The sequence below is a fragment of the Mytilus californianus genome, unplaced genomic scaffold (assembly GCF_021869535.1).
Source record: "Mytilus californianus isolate M0D057914Y unplaced genomic scaffold, xbMytCali1.0.p SCAF_2, whole genome shotgun sequence".
NCBI lineage: Eukaryota > Metazoa > Mollusca > Bivalvia > Mytilida > Mytilidae > Mytilus > Mytilus californianus.
The window spans coordinates 136,923,190-136,936,432 of NW_026262668.1; the positions used below are offsets into that span (position 1 = coordinate 136,923,190).

At 33.1% G+C, this 13,243-nt stretch overlaps 1 protein-coding gene across 2 annotated transcripts in view; it reads left to right on the forward strand.

Annotated features, from left to right (window-relative positions):
- Positions 1-900: 900 nt before the first annotated feature.
- LOC127731162 (uncharacterized) overlaps positions 901-13,243 on the forward strand; it is a 34,163-nt gene continuing 21,820 nt past the window's right edge. For both annotated transcript variants that reach the window (XM_052240093.1, XM_052240094.1), the window contains exons 1-8: positions 901-978; positions 3,492-3,598; positions 5,980-6,049; positions 6,925-7,182; positions 7,508-7,660; positions 10,872-10,994; positions 11,245-11,371; positions 12,666-12,755. In XM_052240093.1, the coding sequence (XP_052096053.1) occupies positions 961-978; positions 3,492-3,598; positions 5,980-6,049; positions 6,925-7,182; positions 7,508-7,660; positions 10,872-10,994; positions 11,245-11,371; positions 12,666-12,755 (946 nt within the window). In that variant the 5' untranslated portion in view covers positions 901-960. The remainder of the gene's footprint in view (positions 979-3,491; positions 3,599-5,979; positions 6,050-6,924; positions 7,183-7,507; positions 7,661-10,871; positions 10,995-11,244; positions 11,372-12,665; positions 12,756-13,243) is intronic.

The following is a 13,243-nucleotide window of genomic DNA, read 5'->3' on the forward strand; positions in this document are numbered from 1 at the left end:
AAATAAATAACTAAAAATAAGGGTTTATCCCTGCCAAAAAAATGATATAATACAGTAGAATTATCAGGACATTAACCTGATTGTACCACGGACGCAATTCAGTTTTTACTATTAAAGTTAAAAGCGTGTAAATACATTAAGCTAATAAATCAGACAAAATTCAACAGACTGTTGTCAAAAGGTAGTTCTAGTCTCAATATGCATAAACAATCCGTTACGTCTATTTATTTTACGTTTATATATTATATTAGCCTTTTTTCGTTGGATATATTTTAAACATTAAAATATACAATATATAAATACATATTTAATTTGATCGAAGACTAAGTTTAATTACTGTTTACAAGTGCATGTAGTCAATGTAGTCAATCTATTTTTAAATAGATCAATATGGTATTAAGGTATTTCACAATATCGTACAGAGAATTATTTTAATTAGAGTTTAATTAAACGTTATATAATTATGTCTATGGCTAGTGTGGTCAAGTGGATACTACGGTCATTTTGAATAGACTTGAAGGGTGTCGAATATGTGGCATAGGGGGGGGGGGGGGGGGGGGCACTGAATGACCAAAGGGGGGCCCACTCCAGTCATGCTTCAGTGATTCTCTATATAATCAACCAAATTTTTCCAACAAAACCGGAACTTCCCCCGTACTCCGAAATTTATTTACTTATTATAAATTATTTAAGTGCATAAAAACGATAATAATAAATAAGTAATTTTAAAAGAAAAGACAATAAATGTTAAAAATAATCGTGTAAAAGTATTTATATGTTTGTTTTCCTTTCAGATATTAAGATCTTTATTGAATATTTATCATGCTAGAAATAATACAAATTAGTATATACTTATCATAGTTTTGCCGTGTTATGATTGGTTCTGGTATCCTGTTTGCATTGCAGCCAGCTCATTCTTATACCAAGTTTCTGTATGATCCAGACAATACAAGCAGAAAAATGGCATCACAGTCTCAGGTGATAATCTATAATTTCTTTCAACGGCTGTTAAACTGTCCTGTAACACAATTGTCTGATCACAATGCTTGAAACTGATTTGAATAGATGATATACACTTTGGCCTTTACATCACATGATTGTGATTCAGTTTAGATCCTCTTTTTTGTCTTCAGTCAGTTCAGTGAAATAAAAAAAAACCTTATTAATGGAATCTTCAGATCTAATTGAAGATAAATATATTTGGTGTGATCATCTTAAAATTGAAGAGGGATCTTAACACATGAACTTGTTCTCAGGAATCAGTGTAAATGGTTAGAAAATCAACCTTTACTTTTAATTTTATACAGTGTAATACACCTTATCGTTATTTATCCGCCATTACTGGACATCACAAAGATTCCCGTAAAATTTTGACGTCATAATACAAAATATCTGACGCCACAATGGAAAAGTGATTGTTGTATGACGTCAGTTCAAGCGGGACAGATTTCCAAACAGCGATAAGGTGTATCCCTTTTGGGATTGTCTGTGTCCAACACAGAATTTCAAAAGGGATTACTTACAGTACTGTCAGCTACCACAGGTATGAGACAAGATTTGTTTGAATTTATGTATATATACTGAATTCACTAACCTTGCTTCTTTAACCACCCGTCTATGAAAATTTTTACTCATAACAATCACCAGTATTTTTTTCTGATGAAGCAAGTGTTGATTGTTGTAGTGTATTCAGTATATACACACAAGAAAAAACATCTTGTTCATACCTGTGTCAGCTACATGTAATGAGACACACCCAAGACAATTGAGTTATTGTGCATGTTGTGAGTGATGATAAAATCATTAGACTCCTAATAATTTCAAGTTCAGATCTGATAAATATGTTATCTTTTGAATGTTATGAGCGTTTTCATAAACACGATAAATAGTAAACCAAAGCATATATGTGAACCTTCTGACGGGAGGACAATAATTCCATTTTCAGGGGTCTTCTTCTTTTCTCCCTTTGGAGAGATCAAAATCCTGTGTAACAAAAACATTTAATGAATAAACCTGTACCTTAGTTATAAGATAACAATGTAAATGTAAGATAGACATTGCTTTAGCTAATATATTTTGACAGTGTTTGAAACAATGGGTATGTTCAGTTTTCTAGCAAAATGACTTTATTAATGCTAAAAATCAATGCATAATGTTATTTTTTGTTGATTTTACGTCTATTTATCATGATATAAATTTATAGCATATTTCTTTTTTATATATCTAGACCAATGAAATTGAATACAAATGAAGCACAATGCTTAAATTTACTCTTTGTACTCTAAGGAAAGGTTAAATCAATCAGTGATATTGTTGTCTTTTTTCAAAACTACCTCTAGGCTCTACCATTTTTTATTGGGAAAAATGCATATTTTTTATTGAAATTGGGAAATTTGTATATTTTATTCTAAACGCATCTACGATTTTTTGCTGACCTTTGCAGTCTTTTTTGCACTGTTTTTTCATGTATATTTTGGTTGTCAGACATTTTCAACCTGAAAGGTACTTTTCGAAGAGGGGAAAGAAACAGAAGCAATGATGGTACTTAATGCATTGAAAGTTCAGTTTCTTGTATATTCCTCCATTAATTGTGGAGCACTACCCATAGGGTATAATTGTAGCAACTATATACACCTTAGAACATAAGGAAGCATTTAATTATGTACAGATGACGGAATTTAGGCAATAATAATTACTAAAAATTAATATTATAACTAATTCATAGGATTGTCATCATAAAATTTGAAAACCACATGTGTTACAAACACCATGATGATTCTGATCAGAAAACCGGATCTCAAAAGTGCTTTCTAATATCAAAATAATAACATGAATACGATATTTACAAACATTCCTACCAATGCTATCACTGATTGGGGAAAATGTAAAACTTTTTGGGAGGAATTTTAAGCCATTTTTTTTAGTAATTGGGAATTTTCTCTAGGGGAAAAAGCCGAATTTCGGCTGTAATTTGAGGCAAACAATATCACTGTCAATTTACACACATGTACTTTATTCTTGAGCGTCAACAATTAACATTGAATGAAAAACAAAAGCAGAAACAGAAACAGAATCTTTGCAATTATTTTTTTCAACTGATATCATTCAAATAGACATGCTGCAAGACATTGATATGTTACCTTCAGAAGGAAGGTTGAGGAAAAACACACAACAATGACAATTTTACATCAAACAGTTACATTTACACCCAAAGAATTGTTGATGCAAAAACCTGATTTATCACATGTATGCCAAGTTAAAAAATTGTTACCTACTCCCCTTTTTATACAAAGTCAGATAGTAGGCTTAATTTAATTTGATGCACCTGTTAGATTAACCAACATTCTAGATACATGTTTATAAAGCTACATCTACATATATGTGTGCAATAATATGCATTGATTAATTATTCAGACAGGAGAAGTTTATTTCCTTTCTACATGTTCTAGTGGTGACATTCATGTTCATTCACATGTAGTTTATATTTTCAGTCTGTAGATGATGTATTAGTTCATTTGATGTCAATGGGATTTGATTATCAAGATTGTCAAGATGCTTTCCAGATGGGAAGAATTACAGTGGAATCTGCTGCAGAATGGTAAGTAAACAAACCTGTGCATAATGTAGAAAGACACCAAAATCACATGTACAGTGGAATCTGCTGCAGAAAGGTGAGTATACAAACCTGTGTGTTATGTAGAAAGAAACCAAAATCAGATGTACAGTGGAATCTGCAGCAGAATGGTGAGTATACAAACCTGTGTGTTATGTAGAAAGACACCAAAATCACATGTACAGTGGAATCTGTTGCAGAATGGTAAGTATACAAACCTGTGCATAATGTAGAAAGACACCAAAATCACATGTACAGTGGAATCTGCTGCAAAAGGGTAAGTATACAAACGTGTGTTATGTAGAAAGACACCGGAATCACATGTACAGTGGAATCTGCAGCAGAATGGTAAGTATACAAACTTGTGAGTTATGTATAAAGACGCAGGAATCACATGTACAGTGGAATCTGCAGCAGAATGGTAAGTATACAAACCTGTGTGTTATGTAGAAAGACACCGGAATCACATGTATAGTGGAATCTGCTGCAGAATGGTAAGTATACAAACCTGTGCATAATGTAGAAAGACACCAAAATCACATGTACAGTGGAATCTGCAGCAGAATGGTAAGTATACAAACCTATGTCTTATGTAGAAAGACACCGGACTCACATGTACAGTGGAATCTGCTGCAGAATGGTAAGTATACAAACCTGTAAGTTATGGAGAAAGACACCGGAATCACATGTACAGTGGAATCTGCTGCAAAATGGTAAGTATACAAACCTGTGTGATTTAGAAAGACACCGGAATCACATGTACGGTGGAATCTGGAACAGAATGGTAAGTATACAAACCTAACCTTTGTGTTATCTAGAGACACCAGAATTAAAGTACAACCTGCAGCAGAATGGTGAGTATACAAACCTCTGTGTTATGTAGAGAGACACCAGAATTATAGTACAACCTGCAGCAGATTGGTGAGTATACAAACCTCTGTGTTATGTAGAAGACACCAGAATAATAGATACTAAATGTATATCTGTATTTTATTTTTCAACTAATAAATTAAGTAAATGTAGAAATTGAATATTTTTGGTAAGTTTGTTTGATCACCAGTAAATGTAGTACAGTATGTAGAATATGTTAAGGATGTCATTCAATGTACCCCCTCACACAATGAACTATAGCTCATAACATGTTAGCAAGCTTAAAAACTTTCTTTGTATGGCAATTAAAGAACTGTTTATTTGGATTGTTGATCATTACTGAATAAAACTAACACTTAAACTGACATGAGGTAATACTTAAAAAACTAAATGTTTTTTATGAAATGAGATCTTTGATATAAACTATGATTTAATTGTAAGGTCATCAAGCATACGTACCCCATGTTTTATTGGAATTAAGACATGACTTTGTTTAAAAAAACAAATGAACAGCATCATATCAGAAAACTGCATACAACTAACATGAAAAATTCCATGTGATAATCATAAAAAAATAATTAAAATTGAGAATGGAAATGGGGAATGTGTCAAAGAGACAACAACCCGACCACAGAACAGACAACAGCAGAAGGCCACCAACAGGTCTTCAATGCAGCGAGAAATTCCCGCACCCGGAGGCTTCCTTCAGCTGGCCCCTAAACAAATATATATACTAGTTCAGTGATAATGAACGCCATACTAAACTCCAAATTGTACACAAGAAACTAAAATTAAAAATAATACAAGACTAACAAAGGCTAGAGGCTCTTGACTTGGGACAGGCGCAAAAATGCGGCGGGGTTAAACATGTTTATGAGATCTCAACCCTCCCCCTATACCTCTAGCCAATGTAGAAAAGTAAACGCATAACAATACGCACATTAAAATTCAGTTCAAGAGAAGTCCGAGTCTGATGTCAGAAGATGTAACCAAAGAAAATAAACAAAATGACAATAATACATAAATAACAACAGACTACTAGCAGTTAACTGACATGCCAGCTCCAGACTTCAATTAAACTGATTGAAAGATTATGTCTTCATCATATGAATATCAGGCACAATCCTTCCCGTTAGGGGTTTAGTATCATACCATCATAACATATATGAGAAGAACATAACCCGTGTCATGCCAACAACTGGTTTTTAAATAAATGTGTTTAGTGCCGATGCAAAGACCCTAATACCCTATACTAATTGTTTTTTTCTGGAATTGATCTTTGATATTAAATATGATTTAATTGTGATGTCAAGCAATAGTACCATGTTTTATTGGAATGATAATATGGCTTTGTTTACAAAGATAAAGAAGACGGTCATATAAAAATACAATAGTCAACTAGCATGAGATGTTTGATTAAAGTTATGAAGATATCCATTTATATCAATTAGATGTTCTTTTAAAGACTGCTCTGTATTGTTTACTTGTACTTGTAGGTTATGTGCAGGAAAACCAGGATTTGTGAAAAATGTAGAGAGCAATTCAGGAAATTTAAAACTGAGAGGGGTAAATGAGACTTCTGTATTGGTTCAAATTCATTATCTCAAGTTGAAAACATGGTTTGTCCAAAGTGTGAGCCAAGGCTCTGTGTTGAAGGCCTTACTTTGACCTATAATGGTTTACTTTTACAAATTGTGACTTGGATGGAGAGTTGTCTCATTCTCACTCATACCACATCTTCTTATATCTATTCCGATTTTATTTGTTCAGGTTGTATACAACTGAAAATGAAGGGACTTAGTTCAATTATAAAAAAACTTGTACATCTTATCTGAGATTATAATAACATACAGTGGTCTCAGATCTTATGAATTCACAATTTACAGTCATGTGACAGAAGGATTAAACTTTATAAGGTTATTTATCTTCAAAAAGGGAAAAGAAATAAAAGTTTCACAGTTTTTTTAGAAAATGTCTCTGTGGTAATTTCATAGATATACATTAAACACTAAATGATAAATGAACTAAAAGTCTGTGCTTTGATTGATTGTTTGATGTTTGGTTAACATCCAGTGGCAACTATTTCATGCATATTCAGTTGAATCAGTGCAAGTTTTGAATATATGACATCAAATGAAAAAGGAAAGAGAAATATCAGACTAAGATTATTTAAAGACTCAATGCTTTCACAATATAGGTGTTTATTTTCTGAAAATGTGACACTTTATTAGTTTAATACTTGATAGATGATATAAATTAGCCAGATATATATTATGGTCCTCAAGTTAGGTCACTCTCATGAACGTTTACATGTTTCATAGTAAATTGGTATTATTTGAGTTTTTGTATGCATTACAAAAATATCCCAAAAAACAGATAGAAAGAAACAAATTTTGAAGTGTTTATAAAATAGCATTACATATATTAAATGATCATTTCAGAACGCATCTGGATTTAAGGAAGGAAATAATCCATTTGTTGACCCAAGTAGTTCAAAACCTAAACCAGAACCAGAAAATCTTGGCCAATCACATTCCGGAGAGATGTCACAAGGTATGGAGGATGACCAATCAGAAAGTCAAGTAATGAGCAGGTTACATCTGAGTGAAACACAGAAAAAGATTAAAGACAAGTTTATAGATAAACAGAGGACAGAAATGAAACAGGAAGTGATTAAAGATAAACAGAGAAGGAAAAGGGTAATCTTGAGTATTCAATAGAACATATATAATGTTAAAGAATAACAATAAATCAATGATACTTGGTATGTAGTTGTGTGAACATCTCATATCCATGTGGATTTTTTGGCCCTGCACCCTTAGTTCTGTATCATCGGCTTTGAAAGTTTTTCATATTTTACATTTTAATTTCAACATTTGCATTAAACATGTGATACTATCAAAATAGCATAGAGGAGAGACATATCTCTGCGTAAACAGTTTACTTATGATTTATATATATATATATGAACATGACAGTGTTTTGTGATTTATACACTCATGCAAAGATATTTTTGATTTATAGGATCATGCAAGGATTTTGAAAGAGATAGCAGAAGATAGAGAGAAACAAAAGTTAACACACAGTACAGTAAAACAAGAGGTTGTAGAACAAAGACAAGAAGAACAGGCCAAACCTGCTCCAGTAACAACAAGTCATGATAAATGTCTGTTAAAGGTTAGTTACCTGCTCCAGTAACAACAAGTCATGATAAATGTCTGTTAAAGGTTAGTTACCTGCTCCAGTAACAACAAGTCATGATAAATGTCTGTTAAAGGTTAGTTACCTGCCCCAGTAACAACAAGTCATGATAAATGTCTGTTAAAGGTTAGTTACCTGCTCCAGTAACAACAAGTCATGATAAATGTCTGTTAAAGGTTAGTTACCTGCCCCAGTAACAACAAGTCATGATAAATGTCTGTTGAAGGTTAGTTACCTGCCCCAGTAACAACAAGTCATGATAAATGTCTGTTAAAGGTTAGTTACCTGCCCCAGTAACTACAAGTCATGATAAATGTCTGTTAAAGGTTAGTTACCTGCTCCAGTAACAACAAGTCATGATAAATGTCTGTTAAAGGTTAGTTACCTGCTCCAGTAACAACAAGTCATGATAAATGTCTGTTAAAGGTTAGTTACCTGCTCCAGTAACAACAAGTCATGATAAATGTCTGTTAAAGGTTAGTTACCTGCTCCAGTAACAACAAGTCATGATAAATGTCTGTTAAAGGTTAGTTACCTGCTCCAGTAACAACAAGTCATGATAAATGTCTGTTAAAGGTTAGTTACCTGCTCCAGTAACAACAAGTCATGATAAATGTCTGTTAAAGGTTAGTTACCTGCTCCAATAACAACAAGTCATGATAAATGTCTGTTAAAGGTTAGCTACCTGCTCCAGTAACAACAAGTCATGATAAATGTCTGTTAAAGGTTAGTTAGAAACACAGTCTGCATTCAAACCAGATCCTCATTAGAAAATGATTAGCTCCGGTTTAACTAAAACCATCGTTACCACAGTGCATGCATAATAAATTGCTATAAACAGCTTAGACCTTTTCTCCTTCAAAATGTCAAAAGTCTAATTATAACCACTAATGGGAACTTACCAAGCTGGGACATGTCAATAAATGGGATGAAATGAACATCTTGTCTTAAGTTTAATTTGAAGTTATGTCACACTTACAGAAGAAGCTCACATACTTTTGTCTATCAATAACACTGTAATATAGCATTGATATCAAAATAAGGAGATGAGTTTTGATTGCCAATGAGACAACTATCCACCAAAGTTCAAATAAAGTGGGTGTAAGCAATTATAGGCAACCATATGGCCTTCAACAATGAGAAAAACCCATACCGTATAGTCGGCTATAAAAGGCCCAGACCTGAAAAATATGAAACAATTCAATTGAGAAATTTAACGGCCTTATTTATAACAAAACAATTAACGAAAAACAAATATGACAGATATGAAAAAATGACAACCGCTGAACTACAGGCTCCTGACTTGGGACAGGTACATAAAGAATGTGGCGGGGTTAAACATGTTTGTGAGTGCTCAACCCTCCCCCTAACCTGGGACAGTGGTGTATCAGCACAACATACGAACAACTTATAAAAATCAGTTGAAAAAGGCTTAACTCATCAGATCGAGACAAAGCAGAAAAACATCAAACATAAACACAGACCGGACGTGGCAGGGTATTTATCCATCCCTCATCCCTAAAAACAAAAAGGACACTAAGTACAGATCTGAGAGTACTCTAAGTTGATGACAGCTAGTTCAAAGCCAATAAAAAAAAAAACATTATTCCAAAGAAGAGAACTGATTGAACCACTTGTTCAAGTACCAGTCCAAAGTCTCATTGTGTTTTTCTGTCTTTATGGGAAATTAGGTGTTCATGGCAGATCTTTGATAGTTTTGGATAAATTGATATCCAGACTAGGACAAATTAGACTGGGACATAGACTTAGGAAAAATTAGACTGTGACATAGACTGTGACATAGACTGTGACATAGACTTAGGACAAATTAGACTGTGACATAGACTTAGGACAAACTAGACTGTGACATATATCAACATTAAGTTTTTCCTGATAATGTTCATTTTCTGAACACTATAAGTAATAGGTCAACTATACTGAGTGTATAGAATGATTGTATGGTGTACGTATTCGTCTGACAGGATTCATCTGACTTTGGCCTCATTTTCATGGATCATCGTATTGGTCAAGTTTTCTTGATGATAGATATAGGAAGATGTGGTATGAGTGCCAATGAGACAACTCTCCATCCAATTTATAAAAGTAAACCATTATAGGTCAAGGTACGGCCTTCAACACAGAGCATTGGCTCACACCGAACAGCAAGCTATAAAGGGCCCCAAAAAATTACTAGTGTAAAACCATTCAAACGGAAAAACCAACGGTCTAATCTATATAAAAACGAGAAACTTGATGAGTTTCATTTCTTAGATACTATATAGCTATAGGCAATAGGTCAACTATGGTTGCTATATATAATGGTTGTAACCTGACCTTGACATTATTTCATGGATCAGTGATTAGTGTGAAGTTTTCAGGACTTGGTCTGTTTCTCACATACTTTAAGTAGTACAAATGTATGTCCATTATATTTGGTGTATAGAATGTCATCTGTCAAGGTTCATGTGACTTTGACCTCATTTTTCATGGATCATTGATGATATCAAACTTCTGTTATACCTGCTGTAAGACCTTGATCTTTAAGACTTTCAACATAAAATTCAATCATTATAAGTAAATCGGCCCAGACATTTCACCATGCAGAATCTTGTTACACAAAGTCATTATTTCTATCCTCCCATTTCAATGCTGTCCTTTGGTTAATGTTGGTGTTCATTTATTTGTATGTCTCTGTTACTTTCATCCTCCTTAATCACTCACTGGATTTCAATAAATCTTTCAGAGAACTTTTAGTACTTGATGGTATTTTCCATCTTCTATTTCTTTTTTTGATCCAGTTGTACATGCTTTTTTCTTCATTGAAATGATTGACCTTGAAATATCTATACAAACAAGAAAAAGTATAAAGTTTAGCTTTGTTCATAGTGTTTGTACATTGTAGTTTTGAAATTAGGAGATATAATTGTAACATGAAATTGCTATACAACACTTCACAAATGTTTATATACAATAAACGAATCATTAGTGTATTCTGTTACTGTATGAAGCCTACTCTAATTACATTGATTTGAATAAAATTGAAAGGCCTACCTCAAATGGCAAAATATTGCAAATTTTTTACGGTAGTTGTAATAAATTTAAACCAGATTGACTCCATGAAAATAAGTATTCTACATATAATGTTGAGGCCACAGTAATTAATCCATTGTTTCATGTTTTCTTTCAGATAAGAATGTTAGACGGCAGTTTTCTTAAGCAGTCTTTTGCAGCATCAGCTCCATTTAAAGAAGTATGGAGATACATTAAAGACAATAATAAGTCTAGAGGAGTTCCAATAGTAGCAATACAGGTTTTTATAATAGTGTTATTCTCTTTGATTTATGTATGTTTGTTGAAAGGAGCTCAAACGTTTTAGCTCACCTGACCCATTTAAGGGTCAACTGAGCTATTTTCATAACTTGGCCTCTGTCATCCATTAGCTTTTACAAAAATGATTTGATTTGTTGCTCCTTAATGTTCCTGTTACTTTAGATTTGACACCCGGAACTCCTTTCTTGTTTCCCATGTAAAGTGAACAAAAATTTTAATATAATTTTCAGCCATTTCCACATAAAGAATATGGAGAAAATGATATGGACAGGACATTACAGGAACTTGGTCTCACTCCCTCTGGTTCCCTGGTTGTACAGAAAAAAGAGATCAAGCAAGCTATAGCTGGAACAGCAGGTATTTCCACTGATATTTAGAATATATATTACGTTTTTCTAATACCATGGAATTTTTTAATCCATGGAGCAAACCTATTCTAATACCATGGTATCCTTGAATTCATGAGTCAAAGTTCTATCTCAGTATGTGCCATAATTTACATTTACAGCATTGCTTTGTAGAAATTTTATCTCCTTAAGAAAATACCATCAGCTACAAGTTAAACAATAACTGAATAACTAATTTAATGTATTTTGACTGAAAAACTAATTTAACATAATTTTGACTGAAAAACTAATTTAACATATTTTTGGCTGAAAAACTGTATCACATACAATAACTGAAAAATTAATTTAACATGCCATTGACTGAAAAACTGTATTTCACACTACTAAAGTATTTCTAACTTGCAATTTTAAGACAGTTCCTGCCTCTATGCCTCAGAGGCCACTTCAACTTTTTTGTGGTAGGGGTGAGTAGCTGTGATATTGAGTAACCCAGGCTTTTCATATATTTTGAATAACAAAAAAATCACACTCCATTGTATATTGTTTAACAAAAAATATACATATAGCTGTCATGCTTATGCTATTTATAGAAAATAGATTTAACAGATATCTGATACATTCATGACTGTAGTTTTAATAGCATCTGTGAAAAAAAAATCAACAGCTGATTAGTTTTAGATACTTATATTATGATTCAATCAGCAACCTTGTCATATATTTCATTTTAATTTCTTGACCTTATCACATATCATGAAGCTGGGAAAAGTAACCTTTTCCAGTGGCTCATCCCTACCACATATTACATAATTAGTGGCCTCTTGGGGTTTAAGCCCTCGTGATGACACCATATAAGTATCCAGGGTCAATAGGTGATTTCTTCCAGAAGGTTGATTACTGGATAACGTAAAATATCTGAGTGAGGTTTTTCAATGCTGTTACATTCTTTAGTTGTTTTAAGATAAAGACTAAGTTTGTTTTTGTTTGAATTTGAAATTTAAATTTAATTTGATTCAGTTGAAAAATCCATAATCACAGTACTTAAATGAGGTGACATTTAAAACCAAGGATCATTTATTTCCTACTAAATTGACCTTCTTACAGTTATGTTTCAAATCTCACAAAAACATTAAGTGGACATACACTGCATTTCCAGTGCACATGCACATGCAGCTGTAGTAGTGAGTGTCAGTAAGTTCTAAGATGACTGGAGGTTCTGTTATTTTAGAATTACTATAAAGTTAGTTCGTTTCAATCACATTGTTTAGAAATACATATAAATAAAGACATATTTTAACTACTTTCAGAAATGTGTCCAGTTGATGGTCAGCCTTCACCTGTGTCCCCTAAACAGACAGGAAGTAGTTCTAACTGGGGCCAAGGCCAGAGATTAGATGGTAGCTTTTGTTAGAATTCTAAAGTTGTGAATTTGTAGATCATAAAGCTAATAAAGCTGGGATGAAACAGATTAAAAAAGAGCATAAATAAAATTCCTCCTAAACCAGTGAATGGATTTCAATTAAACTGTCACAGGTTCTTCATGACATAATTTGGGGTTTCTCTTACCCATGCATGGACTTTGCCATTGTATTATTTGGGAGGTACCCATTTTGTATCCACAACTACTCCTAAACCCCTATTACAATTTTATTGAAACTTCTTATAATTATAACAATATAATGCTTTGTGCACCTATTTTTTTATCTCAATTATTTTTGGGGTTCCACTTAACAAAGCATGGACTTTGCAATGGGCAGGATATCATTTTGTGAGCTTAGCACTTTCATATTATAGGGAGTGGACATCCCCCATCCTCAACTCCTCTCTAACCAGTGAATGAATTTCAAACTTTCACAGATTCTTCATGATATAATGCCATTGTTCG